The sequence below is a fragment of the Hippoglossus stenolepis genome, chromosome 20 (genome assembly GCF_022539355.2).
Source record: "Hippoglossus stenolepis isolate QCI-W04-F060 chromosome 20, HSTE1.2, whole genome shotgun sequence".
NCBI lineage: Eukaryota > Metazoa > Chordata > Actinopteri > Pleuronectiformes > Pleuronectidae > Hippoglossus > Hippoglossus stenolepis.
This window is the reverse complement of record NC_061502.1, coordinates 4,330,599-4,355,514: the sequence shown is the minus strand read 5'-3', so window position 1 is coordinate 4,355,514 and position 24,916 is coordinate 4,330,599. Positions and strand designations below refer to the sequence as shown.

Below are 24,916 nucleotides of genomic sequence, written 5' to 3'. Positions count from 1 at the left end.
TTATTGTAGTTTTCTCTATACACACTTTGTATGAAGACTCAGAACAATGGTAAATGTTATAAATGTGGTCTGAAATGTACACTGTATTCACAAAGTCAGTTTCTGTATGTGGAGTTTGACAGAGAGCCAGCGCATACATGCACGTGCACACTCGCACACTCACACACACACTCTCTGCACTCGCCCACACACACATACATTATTACATCTCTTAATCCAACACGAGTAAACACTATTAAGATGCAAAAGAATGGATGTGACTTGCTTGTGGAGGAAAAACATCTTGATGGCAGAACAAGACCATATATATTTTTTAATCACCCGAGCAGAAACAATCTTTTTCTGAATAATAATGATCATCGTTGACATGCACAGTTCATCCTGCTCCTCTGTTGTTAAATGGTACATTAAGATGGTGCTTGTCATTTAGACGAACCTTTCCCATCTTGCGCTGCAGTGCACAGCCATTGACCCCGGAAGTTTACAAGAACAAAGTGACAATAACAGCTCATCAAAAAGCCCCAGGAGGAGGAATGTTTGAGGACTGACTGGAAATTAGTTTGTTTTTCCTCCCAAATTTTAATTATAGCTCCTTCATTTCCATAATTACAGAGTAAGTTATGGACATTGTGAAAATTATTAGAAGGGAAGTCAGGAATTGTCGATTGAATTTGTTTTTTTTGTGCCAGTATTTGCCAGTTTCACGTAATTTTACAAAAGAAAAAAGATCAAACTTCTGTTTGTTCTTCTAGCTGTACCTAATTCATTTTTTAATGCTTTCGTTATTTCAATTATTAGCAGGAAGATAAATTGTAACAATTTATATTTATTAATACTTATTTTTGTTATTTGTCTGTGAATGTTGTCGTTTCCTTAAGGGGAGGGTCCAAATAAAATATTATTAACACAGGGAAGGGTATTTCTATTTTTTTTTAAAAAGAAAAAAAGTTCAACATAAAGTTCAACACCCTTCTCCTCCTGAAAAATGTCTGTACAGTTCCTTCGATGGTAAATATGATATATCAACCATGAACCAGCCTCATTTTTGGGTTTGTTGTCTTCTTATTTATGATTTCACCCAAACAGTAGAAAGAGGGAGCCTATCCAATCCAAAGAATTGACAGAAATTGATCCAAGAACATGTTTGCTCCTCAAACACTAGAGGTCAGTATTGTTCCACTGACAGGAAGCCTGCAAACCTACAGCTAATCTCCTCGGCTTGATGACCAAAATCAGAAACAGGAGGAATGAAACAATGGCAGCCAGTTTGTTTTTTTAATAGGATGCAGAGTTTAGCTGAGGTTTAAAGCTCAGTGTTATTTTTACATCCATTGTTTCCAATAAGTTAAGTTCCTTCAGCAGAATATTGGACTCTTATACCAATAAAGAACAGTTTGTGCTGCAGCAATTTCACTGTCCGACCATATTTACAACGGATTCAAGCACACTGTTGGTCCAGCTCCAGTTTTCTGATTTGCTCCTTCTATCTGAGTCTGCTGAACAGGATTTGTTTGGTGCCAGATTGTAAACTTGCCATATTAAAAATGGGAAACCTATCTATTGAAACACAAGTCCGTTTAATGTGAGCTGGACATCAGTTTATAGTTCCCATAACCACAGAGTGCAAAGACACGGCCCATCCACACATGCATGAAAGTGCATTCAACATGATTTCAAATGTCACATCTGACAAACCTTGCACTGAACCAGTTTTCCAATCTCATTTGGGCCCTTTTATTATACAAACACACAAAAATATATTCAATTGCACTTCGCTTATTCTTTTATTTGACAGGATGGCATGTGAATATGCTCAATCAGCACGGTCAAAACATTCCTTGTTATTTAGAGACACAAAAAGTGGTGGAGCGAGATGGTGAAGTCTGTTCTTCTTCTGATCATGATGATGATGAGGATGGTGGTGATGATGTCACAGTTCAAACTGGAGGGAGCTGCTGGAAACATGATTGATTGGTTGAGGTAACTGGGGCCGGATCCTGTGAGAGCAACAGAAACCCATCACAGTTTGTTTTGCCTCCAGACCCGAGTTACAGGGACGTTGTTGAACCTGCCGCTGCGGCTGCTCCTCATGCCCAGGTACTGTCTGAGCAGCTGGTTCACTCGCTTCTGACTGTTCCATTTGCGGGCAGATTTCCGGACGCCTATGAACCCGCCGTAGCGCTTCTGTAGGGGCCTTATGTGTGAGCCAATGAGCTTCCTGTATCCGTGGCGCCCTCTCTGAAAGCCACCAAAGCGCTTGGATAAGGTGACGGCAGCCTCTGAGCTGTCATCCTCATCCACCTCTAGCTGGCTGTCGCTCTCGACGTTCCTCTCCTCCCTCAACTTCATCTCTTCATCCACCAGACTGAGATCCAACCCCTGCAGGCCCTCCCCGTCCTCAGAGGATTCCAGCAGGGATGAGTCATAGTGGACACTGCGCTGCTCGAGTGGTATCTCGTCCTGCAGCAGTTCACTGTCAGAGTTCAGGTCAAGGGGGGTCAACTCCAGCTCCTCCCCTGTTCGCTTGAACAGAGCGCCCCCCTCAGGAAACAGAGGATGCTGTGACAGTTTGACAGCACGTTTACACACCTCCCATGTGAACGAGGCGGAGACGTGACCCTCACACTCCAACAAACACATCTGCAGGCAGATAAGAAAGAGTGATGTGTTAATGAAGAGCATATGACAGTTAATTGATTATTTCAACCAAGGAATGATTTGAAATTCTAAATCCTGCCCATAGGTTGGGTTTGCTTGGGGTGATGTTGACACAGTAGCAAACTGAGATAAGTAGCAAATGGATGGATGGATGAATGGATGGATGGACGGATGGACGGATGGATATGCTGTTTGATTGGAAATTTAAACATCTTAATTGTGTTGTTACATAGACTACCAGCATATTGCTGATCAGTTACAGTTAATCAGAAATCATATTTATACATTTTACCACCAAAAATACTGATATTAATAGTTTCATGCTAGTAGCTGCATGTTAGCAGCCGCGCAGCCACATTAAAATGACAGTTAAATACGTAGTAGATGCTCAACACTGCATAAGTAATTTTTTATGGCCACTTACAAACAAATTTGACTGATTATGGACACAGAACATCAGCATTAGCTTTCATTTTAGAGTCATGTTTCTATCAGCCTGATGAGCATAAGTCAAACATTCATTCTCTTTTTAGCTTTGTTTGGTCTAAACCATCTCTTGAGAGCTGTATTGTTAAACGCTCCACTGTGTTCAGCATCTAGTTGCAAAGGTTTTTACTGAAAACAGCTGCCTGCTACAGCTGTGAACAAGGTCGCTACTGACAGCCAGAGTGAATCTTAATGATGAAGTTGGCAATAAAGCTCAAAACTTAGCTTGAAAATGCAGAGGTTTATAATGTTCTGTGGATTTATTACAATGAACTACTCCTTTTACATTACTTGAAGTCATTTGACCCAATACTCTGAGTCACAGTGGTTCCAGATGTAAGGACAAAAGATGACTGCATCAAGAATTGGAGTGCCTGTTTAATAATACAAATGTATATATTGCCCATGGTCAGCATAAAAGTTAGGGTACTCAATCACACTTTTTTTTTTCAACCAGACTCCGGGCTGAGAAAAAGTCAGTTGACCTGGAGGGCATGTGTGTCATGGAAGTTAATGGGACTTGTTCCTGCTGTGTTCAGCGTATATAGAAGGTTATGTGCTGATATGAAATGTCCATCATTTGATACATTTGACATCCACTTCTGCAAAATGACTGACAGCACCAAATTGGAAGGAATTACGAATCAGTTTGAGGGATAGCAGGTAAATTATGTCCTTTGCTGACGATATGATTTAAAACTTTGAACTTGCGGCTAATGATATCTTTGCTGTTAAATTGATATTGATTTATTTATAGTGTTTTGGAAAATAAGTTTTTATATAGAATTAATTTAGTGCAGCTTTAAAGGCCTTCTTTTCTTATTATCATCACACTTGACGGTTTGACCTCACGCTTGAACACTGATGGACAAACCACAACTTGACTATTATAGGACATATAAGGATTATACATTTTAGTATGGATATAAGAACATACTAATGTGGAGGTAAGGAGGTAAGGACATATTTGTATAGAGGTAAGGAGGTAAGGACATATTAGTATAGAGGTAAGGAGGTAAGGACATATTAGTATAGAGGTAATGAGGTAAGGACATATTAGTATAGAGGTAAGGAGGTAAAGACATATTAGTATAAATGTAATGAGGTAAGGACATATTAGTATAGAGGTAAGGAGGTAAGGACATATTAGTATAGAGGTAAGGAGGTAAAGACATATTAGTATAAATGCAATGAGGTAAGGACATATTAGTATAGAGGTAATGAGGTAAGGACATATTAGTATAGAGGTAATGAGGTAGTGACATTAGTATAGAGGTAAGGAGGTAAGGACATATTAGTATAGAGGTAAGGAGGTAAGGACATATTACTTTAGAGGTAAGGAGGTAAGGACATATTAGTATAGAGGTAAGGAGGTAAGGACATATTACTTTAGAGGTAAGGAGGTAAGGACATATTAGTATAGAGGTAAGGACATATTAGTATAGAGGTAGTGACATATTAGTATAGAGGTAAGGACATATTACTCTAGAGGTAAGGAGGTAAGGACATATTACTCTAGAGGTAAGGAGGTAAGGACATATTAGTATAGAGGTAAGGACATATTACTCTAGAGGTAAGGAGGTAAGGACATATTAGTATAGAGGTAATGAGGTACGGACATATTAGTATATATGTAATGAGGTAGGACATACTAGTATAGAGGGAAGGAGGTAAGGACATATTAGTATAGAGGTAATGAGGTAAGGACATATTAGTATATATGTAATGAGGTAGGACATACTAGTATAGAGGGAAGGAGGTAAGGACATATTAGTATAGAGGTAATGAGGTAAGGACATATTAGTATATATGTAATGAGGTAGGACATACTAGTATAGAGGGAAGGAGGTAAGGACATACTAGTATAGAGGGAAGGAGGTAAGGACATATTAGTATAGAGGGAAGGAGGTAGTGACATATTAGTATAGAGGTAAGGAGGTAGTGACATATTAGTATGTAGAGAAGGACATATGAGACATTTTTCTGTGTATTTTCAGTCTGTCATCAAAGATCAATATATTTTAGATCACACATTTAACCTGCTGACTTACTCAAAGAACCAGTTTATCATTTATACCCTAAAATGCAGAAAATTCAATACATTATTTTCTCTGACATAGACCTGTATATGTGTAAAACTCGGGGAAATCTGCCACACTATAGAAATGTATGCCTCCGTACCTCTCATCTTTCCTCTTTCCTCAACTCCGGAGCCCTCTAAGTGAAATTTGAGTTTGAGGTAAGAAGCAAATCCCATTTACTCGTTAAATCACGCTCAAATAAGATAAATTGCATTGTTATCGGAAAACCTGCTCACATCAAAGGGATGAGAGGACAGGGAGCGCTGCTGCAAATTTATCAACGGAAATTAATTATCCATCGTAAATGAAATGAGCACATTAGGGGATTCTCCACGTCAGATCAATGGAGCAATCTAAAGGAGTTTATGAGTGAGAGGAGATGTGTGTGTGTGTGGGTGTGTGTGTGTGTGTGTGTGTGTGTGTGTGTGTGTGTGTGTGCACACACACGCAGTCATGTATTTATATACTGATGAGGACCACAGGATAAAAAGGTTATGTAAAGAGAAGTTGCTTCTAAAGCTTTATTTTTTATAGAGAAGAGGAAGTTCGGGTTTGGCCTTTAAATACGACGTTAGGGTTTGAATTAGTTGGAGCTTGTTGTATGGTGCAGGTCAGGAATACTTCTCACCTTATACCTGTAGATGGACTGATCAGGAGAGTTAATGACTACCACTGGAATCTATCAAGCAACTGTTGATGTAGTTTATTTGTTGTAAGCATATTTTCTAAGTAACCTTAATGTCATTGATGTGGGCAGATATAGAATAAACCAGGAATTTTGACAATGTTGATGAAATGCAGAACTTACAGCATGGAGGCATTTCCAGGAAAGTTGATGAAAGGATGCAGTATGGTTCAGGGAAGAACCCATTACCCCCAGATCACAGACATTTTGTCCCACTTTCTTTCATATTGCAAGGTAGTGTATTTTATGTTTTCGTTGTTTTTGCAGGGAATAATTCACTGATCTTGATAAAACAAACAAAATCAGGCCCATTAAGGGAACTGATATCTATGAGTGTGTACAATGTGGCGCAGCTTGATTGAGGGCTATTCTAAATCATAGTATTCTTACCTCCAGTACTAGGAAGAGCACTGGAGGTTAGACCTGCTCTATCTGAAAAATGCCCTGAGATATCTTTTTATGATTTGGTGAAATATAAATAAAATTGACCTGAGTTGACTTTACTTCCACACATCATCCAAGAATAACATTATGTCATGAATGTAGTCAGAGGATGGTGTGCTTTATTTGTGTGTGAGTGGATGCATGCACACATATACAAAGTCTGTAGCCTCGCATGAATAAATCAATGGGTCCTGACATTATAGCAAACACCGGCGGTTCCACACACACTCTTTCAGTCTAGAGTGGCAACAATGGAATTGCTCAGTGGATTCCATCTGTGGCTCAATGGGAAGGCGGCTAACACAATGAGGAGCTGATAAAATGTGTCAGTCACCGGTGTAAGCCGGGGCTGATGATACTGAGCAGCAGTCAATTACATAGTTCTATTACAACTTCCCAAAAGGTCCCAGCTGCCTTTCTCTGCATCATTATCAGCTAAATTAGCCGTCCTGCAGTTATTCATGGACGCCCATGGACTATTTTTACCCACTGATGTGTCTTGGGCTGCTTGGAAATGAGATTGTGTGTGCTGTGCTGAAATTTTGAATTCGGGGAGCAATTCCTGTGTATTACATGTTGGTCATGAAGCGTTTCGCGCAGATACATGTACCTGCAAATATTCCCGAAAATGAGGCAGAAGCAATACTACTTATGTCTAGTTACCACATGCCACCTGTTGAGAAACTCATAGAAAGCTCTATACCTTTTGTTGTTGTTTGTTTTAGCTGGACTTGTTGTCATGTTGCTTAGCTCAAATTCCTTTAGCCGTTAAGGGTAATACCAAATGTGTAAATTTTTCCCCCACCTTCTTATAACCATCTTAAAACAGATGTGACTTACTATATATATATATGTGACTTACTATATATATATATATATATATATATATATATTTCTGACAATGAAAAGACATTAAGACACCTAAAATGGCGTAGTGTAGCATTGTACATTAAACTTCTTCAATGATGTGAGAGAAATAATGTATTATTATGAATAAGGTGAGCAATCTGCAAGCAACAAGCAAGCAAGCCCACAGGGCTGTTGCTGAGTCGGTCTATGGTTATATTAATTTCCCTTTAGAAATAATAATCAATGTGTTTGAGCCAAGCTGTATGGCTCCACAATGGTCAACTGAAAACTAGTCAACACATTTGGTTGTCGTGAAATTATGAACAAACATTCATTGTTCCCAAGTGGATGAAGCTTGGTGACTTTATTGATCCCCCCTGACTTTCCCCCTTAATGGGACCATGGGATTATTATGGGATTATTATTTGTAATACGCCCTCACTTTTCTTCTACGATATCAACTGGTCAGTTTTAATTTGTCTTGTAAACAAATGTTAGCTTGTTATTTGGCTAAACCAAGATGGTGACCAGTGTAAGCATCACACCTGCTATCAGCGTGTTCGCATTACAACTGTTAGCATATTAGCTTGACGACATTGGCATTTAGCTCAAAGCACCTCTGTGCAGCCTCAACTGTTTGCTAATATAAGTCTGAGATCAACATGCATTATGTACCACAGTAATTATTTTGGTTCCAGGGGGGAAAATGGAGCCAAAATTTCCATTGCATCTCTTTTTTTGGATACATTTTGTCTTTTAATGTTTTCTCTTCCTCAGTTTAGAATTAGAAAATTTAAAAGTATTTCCTGGAGAGTGCACAGATTGGATTTACTCTGTGGCCATTAGACTACCATGATGCCCAAAAATATATATATATTTTAAGAAATTAATACATGTTTGTAAAAGCTTTTGGGAGACTGCTATAAAAAAAAGCATGAGAAATATACAAAAAATCCCATTGCCCTCTAACTCATTTAAACCTATATACATAACCGGGGAAAGAGTGGACACAGCACTCTCACACTGAACACAACACAATACATAGATGCTCTTATCCAGTTTGAAAACAACCTATTCACAAAATCACAATCACACCTCTATAAAGCTGTTGAAAGCTTATTGCATCTGAGCCCACACTGACACACACTCTCCAGCATTGACAAGGCATTTAGCAGGTGCTCTTATCAACGGTGGGTCGTGACGACTCAACAGTGAGACACACACACACACACACACCACACACACACACACACACACACACACACACACACACGCACACACACACACGCACACACACAAACACACACACACACACACACACACACACACACACACACGCACACATGCACACACGCACACACAAACACACTCACCATGGTGTTGAAGGCTTGTTGCAGCTGTTGGTGCTGCTGCAGGAGCAGACTGCAGGCCGCACATTGGCCCTGGCAGTCACTGCGTCCAGGGGTGAAGAGACATGCCAGCAGCACCACCAGGCACCACAGAGGGATCTTCATCGCTCAGCACACCCAGACAAGCAGCGGCAAACAGGAGCCCAGCAGGTAGAAAACTGGAGTCGGGGTTCAACAGTGGGAGAATCTGAGAAATGAAGCCTACGGGACTTGGCTCCAGTCTACAGGGAGAAAGCAGATAGAGTGACAGGAATATTGCGTCAATCTCAATGTTTAAGGATCATTGGCTGGATTTAGGCGGTCAGTCAAAGCGTTGGTGGTAGAGTGTTCAGCCAACACCAGGAGATGGACAGCGTAGGTGGCACGGAGCGAGAGCACAACCTGAGGCAATAAACGAAAAAAATTGGGCATTTTCCAGTGGGCAGGAAGTGGTCACTGTAGGCCCCTGGCTAGAATCCCTGATGAAATCATACAGCAAGAGTTAGAGATTTGAAAGAATTGATCTGTGGTTGTAGGGATTAGCTTTAACCATTACATGGGTAATGGCCTGTGGCTGCAAGAACCCACAAGCAACAATTTTAAACAGGAAAAGGAGAAAAACAAATGTGAGAAGGCAGAAGCATTGGTGTAAGAGAGTTGAATTGAAACATGTTTTGATCTTAACAGCTGGAAATGTAAGAAATGTGTGTGTGTGTGTGAGCTTAAGGAAGATAAACTGTAGGAATGAATCAACTCCAGAGGATGCTGCTGCCTCTGGCTCCAGCAACCAGATTGTGAGCCAGGTGCACAGTGTTTGTTGTTTGACCTCCACTCCCTGACCCCATCTATCCTGTCACCCACCACTGTATCATCCAATAACAGAGATAACAAAGAAAAAACAGCTACTCACAACATCATAGATTGCTTCTGCTCATAGGCTGCCGCCACACCAGACACATTATCTGCGGCTCCCCAAGGTGTCTTAACCGAAACCAAGGTCACCTGGCTCTTTAGCAGCAACATGCTGCACAGTGTTCACCTGCTTTGTCTGGCTGTTGTTTCATGCTGGTAAACATATGATGTGACTGAAGAGTGAACCAGAACATTGACGTTGCAGGCCGTAAATCTAAAACAATTAGCAGAACGAGGCTTTAACGCTCTGTATAGCTGAAGAGGACAGTTGATTTGTGTGGAAATTCACTATAAATTCCACCTTCCAATTATTAATATGAATATAATGATGGTCCAGATACTCAACCCCTAATAGCCTCTGATGGCTGCCTGCAGTGTATGAGCAATGCGTGGGAGAGAAAGTAAAGAGCTTTGAGTTGTCATCAAGACTAGAAAGTCCCTATATAAATACAGAGCATTTACCATGTATTGATATAATGAAGGTTTGATGATAGCAGCCTTAATGAGTTCCACAACAGAACTTTCTCTAACAGTACACAATAGTACAATGCTGTGCAGGAACATAGCCATTCTCATTCATGGTGAAAAAAATATTGTATTTCAGGAGCAACATTGGTCTCATGGCCTCATCTGGTTTGAGTTTTTAATGTTACTGGTCTTGATGACTTATTGACTTGCTCTAAGGAGCTGATGCAGGAAATTATATTAGGAATCCAGGTTTCCCCATTTGGTATCACTACCTGTTACTAGAAAGGAACTGATAATAAAATCGAAAAGCATGGGACAGTGCAAAAAGTCAGTGTTCAGTAGCTACACTTCCAAATAATAAACTAATTATCAGTGTAACCCGGAGTCTTCAGACGTTGTACAAGGGGACGTAGGCAAGTGGACTTGCTTGATTTACTTCACAAGCAAGTCCAGTTCATGTCCACGTGTTAAACGTCTGAAGATACCAAGACCTGGAAGATTGCGAATCTTCACGGATGACCGTGCACAGCATTTCAGATGAGCAAAGAAAATGTGAACCGGTATCTGCAATTATCAATAGTTCACCGATTTAAATCGACCGTAAAATGTCCAGCGGCTGATTTCTGAAGGAGCTGTCACTGGAATTAACCAATCAGCTCAACTCTATGAGACCATTGTCTCCATTGTTCTTGTGATTAGCAACACATGAAGTAAGCCTTTAAGTTCTTTACAAGAAACCTACAGAGATATTATTATGGAATAATGGGAGCCATAAAACAAGGCAGGGACTTTTACACTTTGTATGCAGCTGATGGATCGGCACTGTTGGGGCAATGTGTAGTGAACATACTGCATGTTACTGTATGTTACTGCTCATGTCTTTTATTGAAGCTGTTTTAATTTGAATGGTTTACATTTGTCTATGAAATGTTATAATTTATTAAAGCTAATATATTTATTATTTTTCAATCCTTTTGATTGTGAACCTGTTGAGATGAGCTGCACAGTTATGTCTTCTACAGATATAGAGATATTTAGCATATTAGTAATAATCTATCCATTATCTAAACCCACTCAGAGAACGGGGAGTACATGCTAACTCCACACAGAAAAACCATATTAGCAATAATATTATTATAAATATTAGCCTTATAAAACTACATAATATGCTATCAATAGCAGATTGCAGATAAAAAATGCTCTCAGTGCCTTGTTGACTCACACTCAGTGGAATTCACAAGACAGAGACGATTGGCAGAAGTCACAGCTCGGTAACGACATAACAATAAAAACCACAATGAGGACGTCACACTTGATGGAAGTCAATAGAGATCTTTGAACATACAAGGAGCGGGAGTCGTACTGACGGGTGCACTGGAGCAGAAAAATAAATGAATACGCGAAAACTGGCACATTGTGACCATTCCCACTTTGGCACATTACCACTCGCAGTCAATAGCATATGGTTCAAGTCGAGTGTGACTCTGGCCCATTGAAAAATATATAAATGGCTTGATGGGAAATCATTAGAGGGGACATGTTTGTTTGCTTCACTGAGATGTTTTGTACCATGATCGTTTGCTAGCCTGCTGACTAAGCCCATTTGATATTGTTATGTTCTCCCTTAAGTGGCCCTCACTACGTAAGTTGAACAAATGAGTGAACTGGCAGCGTGTAATGGCGTAGTAGGCCCGTGGATACAGGCTCCAGTATGACAGAAATATGGCTTTCACACATTAATAATGCGTATTAATATAAACATGCATTTGGAGCCATTATTATTAATGCTCCATGTTTTGCAATCTCATGTTTTCAGAGATTTATTTTGGGGCAACGGACGTTCATTTGTCCACTTTGACACATTCAGATGTTTTGTGAATATTGTGATTTAGGCTTTTAGCTGCACAACATGGAGACAGTATCAGGTCATCTGAGGTAAGACATATTAAGGCTTCCACAACAGGCTTTGGAAAGTTTGTACTTTTATTTCCCATCATGACAAAACTGTTAATCTGTATTATTAATAATATATTTTCTATTGTGACAACCATACATCAGAAAAAGGTGCCTCTGAGTGCAATTCTTCATTCTTTTTAAGGCCATGGCTCATTAAAATGTATCCAGGAAATGTTTAACTATCACCAAATAGTCCATGGCCATTTGATTTATTAATTCATTCATTCATCGGCTTTAATTAGCCTGTTGATTCGCCGAACAGAGACGTGTGGAGCTGCCGCCGACAGTTGATGAAGTGGATAAATAGCAATTTATATCTGTCTCAATGCTCGGGGAATGAGTTGCAATGAGTGGAAGCCATTACAGTCGGTAAGAAACAATTGACAAGGATATTACAGGTTAATGGGCTACGTTGTCATCAATCTGCAGCCTGGAGATGTTTATAGAGGGTATGATAGTGAGCTGGTTGTAATGATTTGCATTGGTCAGCCCATTGACATGGGATGGGTTGAAGTGTCTCCAGTCGCTCATTGGTTATTTATTACATACCCACTCACATCTGTTTGCACAGCTCGTGTCCCCACACAGCACCGCACACTTAACCCTTTAGAGCCTGGTAACAGAGCGCTGCCTGCTCTGACTTCACCACACTGAACATGTATGTAGAGCAATGTATGGGGTTATTTTGTTGGTAGCTCGTGTAGAATGGTTGTAGTAGCGAGGTCTGTAGCTGTCATCAGGACAGTGCGTGTGAGGGGATGTCAGTTTCTGTGTCAGCCATGGAATTGAAAATTCATAGAGACCAACCAAAGATCAGTGTAGGTGAAAGAATAATTTTCTTCCACAGAGAATAAATTACATTTTAGATGTTAAAGGGACACTGCAGTGATTTTACACATTAACGTTAGTTTATTCATTATTAGAAGCACTACTGAACCTGTGAAAACAGATAATATGGTCTTTGACACTGGAGGAGCTTTTCCAAAGTTTGAAGCAAAAAAAAACCTGATGATGTGAACAGGGTTATCTCAGCTTGGGCTTGACACTCGAGAGAGAAAGCCTACGTCACAAACTGCGGTTGTGGGTTTTGAAAGAAGTGCATTAGACAGGGAGCATCTTTTTAATAGATGCTTTCTAGTTGCATCATGGGAAGTATAGGATTTTGTGTTTTTAAAGCTTTACCAATACGCGGAAACAAGAACCTTTTGGTGTATCAGTAAATTGCAACTTTGATTGTGTTGGAGTGGATTCTTTTTTATCTGTGATGGGCTTTAATAATATCAGGGGAGGAAATATTGGAGTTGGTGCAATAGCGATTTAGGGATGGAGCCATAGCATCAAATATCTAATTAAAACCAGACTTATCTGAAACATTTGATATACATCCGTGTGATAAGAATTACCTAAAACAACAGAAACCATCTTTAAGAATTGTTCATTTGATGTGTTCTTTGACTATTTAGTTTGGTCCATGTCGCAAACAATAACATGGATTTATGACCTATACTGTGGCCAGCCACCAGGAGGCGATCAGGACACTTTGGCTTCATTTCTGGGGGGCAATCATGTCATCCATCTTTATATACAGTCTATGGATAACAGTGTCAGTCCACCTCTTGTCTGCACTAACTTATTTCAAAACCTATTGGATGGATTTCCATGCAATTTTTATACCGACAGTCATGGTCCCCAGATGATATATCCTAATAGCTTTGGTCATCATCTGACTGCTGCCAACCATGATGTTTGTCTCCCTAGCTATTTGATGGACCGTCTTAAAATTGGTAACAAACATCCATGTCACACACTAACATGCAATGTAATAAATGGTAAACATACATGATTAACATCAGGAAATTTTTGAAGTAATCAGTTAAAATATGACTAAACTAAAACATCATGATCTGAAAGGCAGAGACAGATACAAGCTGTTATTTCACAAAAAAAGTTCTTCTACAGCCAAGATGAGATGAAGCACATAAGTGGTAGTCTGTAATAGTTGACTTCAAAAAAAAAGAAAAGACAATTGCTTTTATCAGACAAGTGAGCCTGTCACCACACCCGGGAGCTGTTCACATCCAGGGACCACGAAGAGTCACAACTTTCTCATATCTCAATAACTTTAAATTGAAAGTGTGTGACACTTTGAGTCATGACCGTACACCCTCATCTCTCTGCTCCATTTCAGCAATGATTCCATTCTTGGTCTCCATATTGCCACACGGTCCATTTTAGCCACACTTGCCTATGAATTTGCATACCTTTGCAGCTATATAAAATGTTTCATATCATTTTCATAATCTGACAGAGCAGGCAGTTGACTGGGTGCAGGGGGCTGATATATGATGTACTGTACATGGATAAAATGGTGATTTGGACGCACAAGGCTTTTCCCCTGGGGCACCAAAACAACATAATTCTTGCAGGAGTCTGGGACCTTATTACAGGAAGAGTGGCGTTTGAAAACATTCATCATCATCTTCATCATCATCTGTAAATAGCTTGCTCTTCAAAATGAACGCTGGCATGAATAGAAAATGGAATATAGCAAATGACCTGATGTCCCTCCGTAAATAAGTTTTTCCATCTTACACAGATGAAGGGTTTTACCTTCTTCTTTCCGAAACAAATATACTACTTTGTGCTCCTATAAGAGTTAGGTAAGACCCTGAACATTTCTTCAAGGGGACACATCAAACAGGAAGCAATCAGAGTATTCATGAAAGAGCCGCTGGTCTCAGGTTTTGTTGAGTACATCTCTTGCCGGAGCCTAAAATACATAAGAGCAGGAAAATCATGGGTATTGTTCCACCTGTTTCCATAAGGGGCCCTATGACAATTATTAGAGGTGAAGAGGGGGGGGTTCAGAAAGAGTTTTCTATTTTTTCTAGATTGCTATAGAGGGTAGTCTATAGAGGGTAGTCTATAGAGGGTAGTCTATAGAGGGTAGTCTATAGAGGGTAGTCTATAGCAATATCTATTACAAGGAACAGGTTCTCAATTGAGTTCTCTCAATCATGGGTTTTTGTTTACAGTCTTTAGACCGCGGTGGAAAACACAAGTAAACACAAGTAAACAACAACTCGCAGGAAAATTATAGTTCCTTGAAAAAAGTTCCTGAGACTAAAAGTTCCTTTGACTTTTGGTTGGATTAAAAAGCTGTGGAGAGCACAGGAGGATTTGAGAACTTGTTCTCTTCCTGGTTAATCTTTCCTTGTTTCAGCCTTCTCTTGTGAGATCAGATTTACTGTGAAACAAACAGCACTTTACTTGAGAACTATTTTGTCATAAATATATAATTGTTAGGTATGAAGGGGAGGGACTTGTTTGGTCATTGGAGAGAGTACATAGAATATATTAATCACACAAGTGAGGCTCTTGCTATTTATGAAAATGTAATATTTGATTAGAAGACTTTTTGAACAGTCCTTGGGAAAAAAATATTTTTTTTGTTTGTGTAAATGAATGGACGAGAGCGGGATTTGAGAAGCCTGTGCGAAGCTGCAAAGTGTATTTATAAAGGTAATGGTGGGATAAATTAGCATTAGTGGCTTTAATGAAGGGTGGAGAGCGGGCCAAGGTGTCGTGAATGTGAGCGCGGGAGAAGAAAAGCTCTGTACACGTCTCTGACAAAGCTGTGACTCACTCTGTCTCATCCATTAGTCGTCTGCATGAAGCTGAAAAGCACAAAGGAGTCTGCTAATGCATAGATAACCTAGAGGTCTCTCTCTGTCTATTTCTCTCTGTTTCGTTCTTGGTCCATCTTACGCATCCTCTCTCCCATTCCTGTTGCTCCATTCTTGGAACACTCAAACCTCTTCCTCCACTCCTCTCCCCTCTCCTCCCTCCATGTTTCTCCCTCTCGCTCCACACATCTGTGAATTATGGCTGAGATCTTTTATCTTTGATTACATATCACAGAGGTTTCCAGCCGCTTCCAGTGGTGAGTAGATCTTAACTCCCCTTCATTATGGCTGAGCTGGAGCGGTGGAAGCCACCAAAGATGGATGGCATGAAAATCTGGCCACTTTTGTAGGAGGGAAAGTGATTAAAATTAATATTATACCTATTGCATATCATGGACCATTAATGGTCCTTCACTCATTTCTCATAACCTGAGGAGATTCATGAGTGTTTCATCACTTAACATTCTGTGATTGCTTGTTTAAAATGCGTTGATCTGGGATAATGGGCCAATAAAGTGTGGTTTAGTGGAGAGAGAAGAAGAGAGGCATCCTAATATCCATTCACAATTCAAAGTATTTCCACTCTGGTTCTGTAAAAGAGCTTATTTTCTTACTTATGTATTCTGGTTTCCAGAGAAATCAGTGAAGACTGATGTGTTGACTATCCACAGTAACATGAACTGTTTCTCTTGACTCACTGTTAATGGTAAACCACTAATTTGTAATGTTTTGAAGGAAAAAAATGCTGCCGGTTACATTTTTATCAAGATAACTATGGAAAATTAATATCAAGTCAAGTAAATCTGTCAAGTCACAAAACTGTTGATATTGAACATATTCTACCTAAATGCTCATGGGCAACATGTTTCCCAACATTGGAACTGTTGGGTTTCTTGCCACACCACTTTGATGATACATTGCCAATCACCAGCAGATATAAGGGATCACCAGAAGATGTTCGGTACATATCATAAGCTGTGTACTCAGTGTCATCGGGTGTTTCGGCTTTTTAATAAAAAGGCACCCTCTGATAAGTCAGGCCCACCACTGGCTGATCTGACCTGGGTGTGTCTCCCTAACATCTTGGGGCCCAGTTGGGCTCGTTCCTCCTGATCCAGAGCCATTGGCTGCAGCGTTCTGCAGTCTGTGATGTTTCCTTTCTGGTCTGGCACAGGGCTCGCAACCAAAGCCAAGACGTACTGAATCCTAAATTGCCACTTCTCATACAGAAATTGCGGCACATAGATGCACTGACTGAATGTACTTATGAATGGGTGAATGGCAAAATCTGTACTGTAAAGCACTTTTAGAGGTCATCCAGACTATAAAAGCTCTATATACTGTACATACAGACCATTTAGCATATAGGACCATTTACCTGTACAGAGTAATTCAACCATATTTTCCATTAACATCTGTTTTCAAAGACACAATCAAAAGTAGTCTGTTTAATATCCAACATGATGGAGACAATGTGTCTGGTGAGGTATGTTTTTTTAAATGTTATTTTTCTAAAATGAGAATTTGATGAGAATTTGAAAAAATAAAAGGCTCAAGGCGGCCCTCTCAGGAGAAATCAATATGATTCTTAATTTGAATCAAACCAGTGATTTGCTCTGTGAACTGAGAAAACTCCATTGTCTGAAGTGTGCAGCAAAATGTGACATTTTGATGAGATTCTCTCAAAAATGACTTTAGCAATAAATCACATTACTAAAAAAAACATCATGTTGGTGCCCATCTATAGCTGCTGTATATCCCCATCTTCCACAGGTAACATTATTATCATTTACTATTAGCACTCAGTTGGAGTTCCGCTCACAACTGCACCATTAAAGTAAAATAATGTATTTATTTTGGTTCTTCTAAAATCTGCTACAGACTTGCAGCCTGTCTCTATACTGCTCGAGCTCCTCTCGTCCCTCATCGCAGTGGTTTGTTTAGAGAATCGATGGATGTGTGGACGCATGAATAGTTATTCTGAAAAGTAATTTAGAAACAACGGCACAAAGAAGCAAGAATTCAACTCACTTTTATCACTGCGATAATTACTATTATTACTAGAATCAACATTGTAAATGGCTGTTGTTATTATAGATGAGCTATGCTAGAGTGACTGTACTTATGTGTCTTTCACCACTGAGTCTTATAAATCAGGTTCGCTGCTCATCATGTGGTGACTCATCAGACCAGCCACTTCACATGAGATACTGTATCTCATAGGTCACTGATTGCCTGCAATCAAACTGTCCTCAATACGCTCATTTAAAATTCCAGTTCCAATGGAATTCCTTCTTCTGCATTTGTTATTCTGCTTCTATAACTGTTTTGAGAAAAATGTATGTGTATAGTGCTATAATGCACCATCTGCAACCACAGCCTCGAGTTGTGTTGAACAGGTTTTTTCTTTTCATCAGCTTTGGTTATTTTTTTCCGATCGAGAGACGATTTGTTTAGTCTACAAAATGACGAGAAAAGTGAAAAGGACAATTTCCTGAGGCTCAAAGAGATGTGTTTAAATTGCTGGTCCAAAAGCCAGAAACCTTGGTATTTAAGAAGCCGACAACAACAAGTGTTTAGAAATCTTGCTTGATAAATTACTTTTACCAAAATTGATGTCACCCCTTGGTTACATTGTCATTCCACTGGTTCAACTCACATAAAAGCCCCAAAGAAAACCACAAGAAACATTCCCCACTACTGGAATCGTCACCAAGTATGACCATGGTTGCCCAGTCAAACCACAGATAACAAGTCACTCCCACAAACACCCTTGGTTTGTGGAGGATTTGCACGCACACAGCCACAGGATCATCTGCCACACAGCAGCTTTAAATCCCGCCTGCGCAGCTACAGATAAAAACGGCGTGCGACTCGGCGGAAAGTTTAGACGGCCAGGAGCAGCGGAAGGTGCACTTGCAGTGGTCGCCTTTCCTTGCAGGAAGGTTCCTGAAATGACTGATGTGAGAGCGTGCGCTTAATCCAATTTTAGAGGCGTCTGCCAAAGCTGCATCAGATTTCATGATTGGGCCTGTTTACACGTCGCTGCATTCGAGTCCAGTTACTGTCACACACAAGCAGGGCTGATAGATTATGAGGATCATGAGGGGAAAGAGGTCAAGATTAAAGCTGACTGAGGGAATGGTGACGCTGTGCGAGCATCAGGCGAATTAATACAACTGTGATAACATGCGATTATATAGATTCCTCTTATCATCTTTGCTCTTTTTGTCTTAATCTCTGCGTCTCCATATCTATCACAGTAATCTCAATTCCTGCGGCTGTCCTTTTATCTTGCATTGCTTTTTATCTCCTTATCTCGTGTAGACTGCAGAGAACACAAATTGAGTGGGAATACGGTAAAGTGCATCACTTCTTATTCTCTCCCCATATCCCGCGTTGACTCACATCATACACATTTAGCACAAATATTAGAGGAGATAGGATCCTCTTTATGTTTGTTTCAAGGCACCATCATATCAGACCAATTGAGCGAATCATTACTATTGTGTCCCTCTATTGTATTTGTAGGGTTCCTCTTAATTGGGAACATATTAGCACCTGCAGGCAGAGCTGCTCTGCAATCATTCCCAGCATCAGGTATGTCCTTCATTGGAAAGCACACCAACAATCGTCTCATTTAGCCAGCACGACACTGCGTTAATTGCCCCCCAAATAATACCCTCACAGCGCACGCTCGTACGTACGTGCTGGTGGCACCACCAGGAGAGAGCAGAGCAGCAGCACAGACACGTCGGCTGATAAACAGGATTAGGTGTGTGTGTGTGTGTGTGTGAGAGTCTGTGGGAAATGGATGTGTTAGAAGACGGGGAAAATAAAGGGTTGACGCTGAGATTGCAGAGAGGTGCATTCATGTGGAGCTTTGCATTCCCCCAAAGTTATTGATGGAGTTGAGATTATTTAGATTTTCTTCAAGACCAGAAAGAGGCAGTGAGTCACAAAGCAATATCGATGCTGAAATAAAACCAAACTGTGGATAATGCACCGTAAAAAAGTTGGGTGAAAAATATCATGTATCAAACCCAAATCAGCTCCTGGAAAAAACATAATATGGACATTAAGCCCTCGGTCCTGCAGCGTTTCCTCCCGCCAGCCTCAGACTGTATAGCGCTGAAATTCTGCAGTGTTAGGCAGCTGACGTGGTGTCATCATTGATCTGGTCACCGTTAAGCTGCGTTGACACCTGCACAAATCCATTGGACATGGAGCCGGGCGAAAGGAATCTAGCACGGCCACACGAGCCCCCAACTTTTACACCGGTGAGAACAGTGAGACTGGAAAAGACTTGACGAACCGATGAAGTGCAGGATCTCTGTGCAGGGAGGGGTGGAAGAAATCCACCCTTTTTCTCTATAAGGGAACTTTGCTGCTCTTATTCCCTCAGCAAACCGTGAATCACTGAATGACTGATCACAAGGACGATACAAAGCCGTCTAAATTAATATTGGCAGAGAGGCCTGTAAACACAGTGTAATCACTTCAGTCAAGCTTTTGTAGCTGATTAGAGAGAGAATACGTGTGATGATCTGGCAAGGAAACATGATCCTGTTTTTTACAAGACAGAATAAATAAATGTAAATTAAATTTTGTGCCTATAATGCGAGAAACGATTTGATTAAACCTTTTTAGATTTAGAGGAAATGTGGAATTGGAATTACAAAAATTGAATTAATTTAGCATGAGTTTTTTTGTATTTTTAAAACAACCAGATATCGGAAGGAAGAGTATATAAATATAGATTTTGAGGTATTTTCAATAAAAAATGCTCAAACGCAAAAAGGGATTCCTATGTGCATGAATGGACTTTCTCTTATATGCTCTGCATTTTGAATACAACATTTGTGAAATTAATTTTTGTGAAATTGTTTTTTCTATTGTATTCTCACACTATGCACTTAATTTGACTGCATAGTGTGATAAACCTCCAAAATATTGTGTCTCACTCCATCCTGTAAACATATTCCATTCTTCAGTGCACAGTCCCCCACTATGGAGTCATTTATCTGTGAACGGAACATTAACCACCCATTTTCTCCCCCGTCTGCGCGGGTATCGTCTTTACTGATAATGGGAAAAGATTATGCACATTCATTACCATTATCATTAAAATCATCATCATCATACGCTTAGCATAATAACGACGTTCAAGCGATTCACTTCTCAAGTCTTTTCTCTCTACTTGTTGAGGTTGACATTGTGGCTGCTTTTAGAAGAATAGGAAATATTTTTGCCAGATTAAAGATTTAAAGATTCCATGTGATACATGATACCATAAATAAGCAGCATTCAGAATAAATACTGGAAATGGTTTAAATAACATCCATGTATATCTGTGTATACACTGCAGCATTTATAGTGTCATTAATCTACATTCCATTCATCTTAAACTTATTTATACATTTTATATATTCTACTTGTGTTACATTAAAGTCAAATATATTTTAGCCCAATACAAAGTACAGCTGAGTGACTGACTGCTTGCTCAGCACAATCGTGGACTTTCTCTCTTGTTAATATGATAGTTATCAAGTGCGATGTGGGTAATGCTGATCGTGACTGTGGTACCTTTAGAGCCGCTGGGAGACGAGAGAGATGGAAATAAAAAAAAATCTACTCCAGTTGAGGAAAGGGTTATTTACGCTAGATCCATTTCTGGAGTCGAAACCCAAAATCACAGCATCAGAAACAGATACAACAGAAATTAGAGACTCAGTAAAATGAAAGAGGAAAGAAAGAGGAAGAGTCCTCACAGTTGTTGTCTTCAAACAACAACATTCCCCCAGGATCTATTAGTCATTAGTTTGTGCATACAAGAATCCTTTCCTAATGAACTACTTGCACATCTCTAAGCATTCACATCTTTTTCATACGACCACACAGGCAGGTTCACACTCAGATACAAAAAGGTCATACTTGCTTACCTGTATTGGTGACGTAAAGATATTCTCTCAGAGTTCTCCTCCTGTCAGAGAGTTTGGTGCTTCAGCTCGTATCCTTAGGCTAAGGGTTTCAACAACTGAACACATGCCTCCTCTGAGGCTTCTTATAATTGCACACCCCTTCCCTCCTGGCTCAGCCCTCCACCCCCCCTCCTCCCTTCCCCTGTATATCACCATTCACACCAGCAGAGAGGAGAGTAAGAGAGAGAGAGAGGGGTGGATTCCCCCATTCTGTTACGCACAACCCGGGGACAGACACACACAACCCGTTGCCCCGTGCTGACGTAGGAGGCGTTTGCCTACGCCACTGGTTTCGTCTTCATTGAGCCAACTAATGGGGCTCTAAAAATACGCATCATCCACCCTGAGATTGATCCAGAAGCCCCGTGTCTAAGGTGTCCATAAAACCCGCAGCCTCAATGCCAAGCTGCCGCCAAGGTCATGGAAACAATGGCACACTTCAGGTGTTGAATCCAGAAATGCTAGTTGAGCGCTGGTGAGAAGAGCGATGCCATGGAGATGATGATGGGTCGATGAGGTTGTTTGTGCTGGAGACAGGAAAAACAACAAGCCCTTTTTTTGGTGGTGATGGTCCACCTGAATAGGACACTACATTCTCCCTGTAGGTAAAAGAATAGACAATACAGGGCAGGGCAGTCAATGGACAGAGCCTGCAGCCAGCCTGATTCTGCAGACGGGAGGTTTGTATGAGTCATGCAGGAAATTTGGGGATGGAAAAAAAAAAAAACCTGCCTGAAAGGTCCTGTGGGGTTTCACTGTAGGCTACAGCCCATAATACTTGTTGAGTGTTTGGTTAAGGTGATGATGATTATATCAACCACAAGAACAATGGAGCAGAAAAAATGTGAAGACAGAAACAAGTGGGGGTTTAAAATGAGGCTGATGAGGAAGCAGGAGAAGTGAAATGAAGATAAGAAAAACCGGATTAGGCAGGATGTACACCAAAAAACCACCCGTGTGGTTTTAACTCAGGCGCTGCAGTGGCTGGAGCAGTATTTACAAGGTATGGTGAGATAGTGAGATAGGAACCAGGAAGCCCAGTTGGAGGAACAGGTGGCAGGGTGGCAGTGGTGGTGCAGTGGTTAGCACTGTCGTCTCACAGGAGAAAGGTTCTTTCTGCATGGGTTTTTCTCGGCGTACTCCGGCTTCCTATACCTTCCCTTCTGATCTGGAGTTAGGTTAATTGGTGACTCTCAAATGACCATAGGTGTGAATGTGAGTGCTATTTTTCAAAATCACTTGCTTTAAAAAGGGGCCACAAGTTACACAGAGGGGCCAATTACAATTACAATGCATTCATTCCTTGTTTCCTCTGAGCTTTATATATAGCTTTGAGCATGGTTGTTTTTTCTTCATATGTTGGCGATACACTGTCCACGACCTGTCCAAATGGACCTTACCTCTGGCCCAATGTCAACTGGGATTGGCTCCATTCCCCCTTGCAACCCTCAAAGATTCAAATGAATCTGAGGCTCTACTTGAGCTAAATACTGATATCAGCATCATAACAAGCTCGCAGTGACAAGACTAATATGCTAATGTTGAGAGGTCAATAATTACTATTTTTTCTATTTTAGTTGTAGTCTCTTAGCATGCTAACATTTCAGTGGCAAATCTAGGATTTTTCTTAATCCGGAGCCACAAAGGGGCCGCAATTTACACAGAGGGGCCAATTATATGTTCAACATCCATACACAATTCCTGATTTAGTAAGGTGCACATTTAAGGTATTCATTATTTAATGATAGCTCTATAGCTTAAGCATCAGGCAAATTGTGTACTTAAAGCTTAGAAAATAAAATATCTTAACAAATTGTCATATTTATTATTGATAGTAAGTGACGAGCTTATGAAAGACTACTGACAGGACAGGGGCACTTCAAGGGCTCATCAGATTTCAGCCGGGGCCAACGTCCCCCCTGGCCCACCCTTAGCAATAAACAAAAGTAGAGCTGAGGTTGATGAGGCTATCATTAGTTTTGCATATATTTGATCATAAACTAAACAAATTGAAGATTTGACCTTTGAATGTCACAATAGATGAAAGTTTCAAAGTTCCATAAAGGTAATACAGGGTTGTCCTGTTAGGGATGCGATACAACATTTCATGGTCCATCCAACATTTCTTGAGAGATTGTACTCCGAACCATAAATGCCAATCTCATGGTGGTGCTGTAGAAAAGGTCAGGTTATCAGCATCTTCATTAGAATTCATTATCTGGGAACCATGAATGTGTGTTTCACATTTTGTGCCATCACATCTCACAGATGTAGAGATAAAGTGATATAAGGGATTTTTTTCTATCTACAGGTGGCACTTGAAGAAAAGTCCGCGGATGAGTTATCAGGATTCTACCTCTCGGGCTCATGAATGTCTGTATGCTAGTGTGGGTAAAACCCCGAGGCTCCGTAGCCATTGACTGTACATGTGAAAGAGATAGCAATGCTTATGTCTCAAAAACCTACTTTTTTGGTCTTGAAGTTACACACCAGGATCAACTCCCTTGTGATCAGGAGCTGGCGTTAGCATTTGCCTCCCTGTGCAAGTGTGAACGCTGGCCCTGAACCTGTGAGAGGTCTGATAGTGATAGATGAATTGGGTACATAGACAGAGCCCTCGGTGCAGCTGAGATAAGGAGCCCTGAGGAACAAGCAGCCATTGGGAGGCCTGTCTGTCATTGATATCGCTGTTATTCACTGGCTGTCCAGTGTACATAAATGCTTCCAAGAGGCTGAGCAAAAGGCCGAGATTACCTTGATGACACAGGAAGCCATGCTTAACTTGGCACAACATCACATTAAAACCCCAGAAGTCCAGATTTGGTATTGATGTTTTGTAAAATTTCTTGTCAAGCCATAAAATCCTGTGAAACCTTGTGAAATTGGCCAACAATGGTCATACTGTACATACACTCAATTGCAGATCTGTAATGTTCATATTGCACATTTCTCTTTCTCATGTTTATAACTTATATATAATGTTCTACATTTTTTATTTCTATATTAATGCTAATCATGCAAATCCCCTGTAGGTGTATATCTACTTAGCAATAAAGCCTCATTTAGATTCTTCATAACTAGCAGTGATATAGTACCCTGCACATGTTTATCTTTTGCATCCGTTATTAAATATTTTGTCATTTTAAATAATTTCTAAAATGAAGTCAGGTATCATTTTAAACGGGGAATACTATAATTTCCAAGAACAAAACTGTATTTCTGTATTTAAATAAAGCCCAAGCAGTTCCAGTTTTGACAAGAAAGTGTTTCTTATTGGCTGAAGCGTTCCTCATTCACCAATTCTCCACATGGATTAGAAAAG

General features: G+C 40.2%; 1 protein-coding gene across 1 annotated transcript; it reads right to left on the bottom strand.

Annotated features, from left to right (window-relative positions):
- Positions 1-53: 53 nt before the first annotated feature.
- Positions 54-21,689, bottom strand: pnocb (prepronociceptin b). The gene is made up of 3 exons (XM_035144208.2): positions 21,556-21,689; positions 8,577-8,833; positions 54-2,640 (listed from the first exon to the last, which is right to left on the bottom strand). Exons 2-3 carry the CDS (start codon positions 8,715-8,717, stop codon positions 2,020-2,022), a joined length of 762 nt encoding a protein of 253 aa, XP_035000099.1. The 5' UTR covers positions 8,718-8,833; positions 21,556-21,689; the 3' UTR covers positions 54-2,019.
- Between the last annotated feature and the right edge of the window lie 3,227 nt (positions 21,690-24,916).

Bases quoted from the DNA above. Each gene is read 5' to 3' on its own strand.
- pnocb (XM_035144208.2), bottom strand. From the start codon at position 8,717: ATGAAGATCCCTCTGTGGTGCCTGGTGGTGCTGCTGGCATGTCTCTTC. The intron at 2,641-8,576 runs GTGAGTGTGTTT...ATCTGCCTGCAG, and splicing joins AACAAGCCTTCAACACCATG to ATGTGTTTGTTGGAGTGTGA.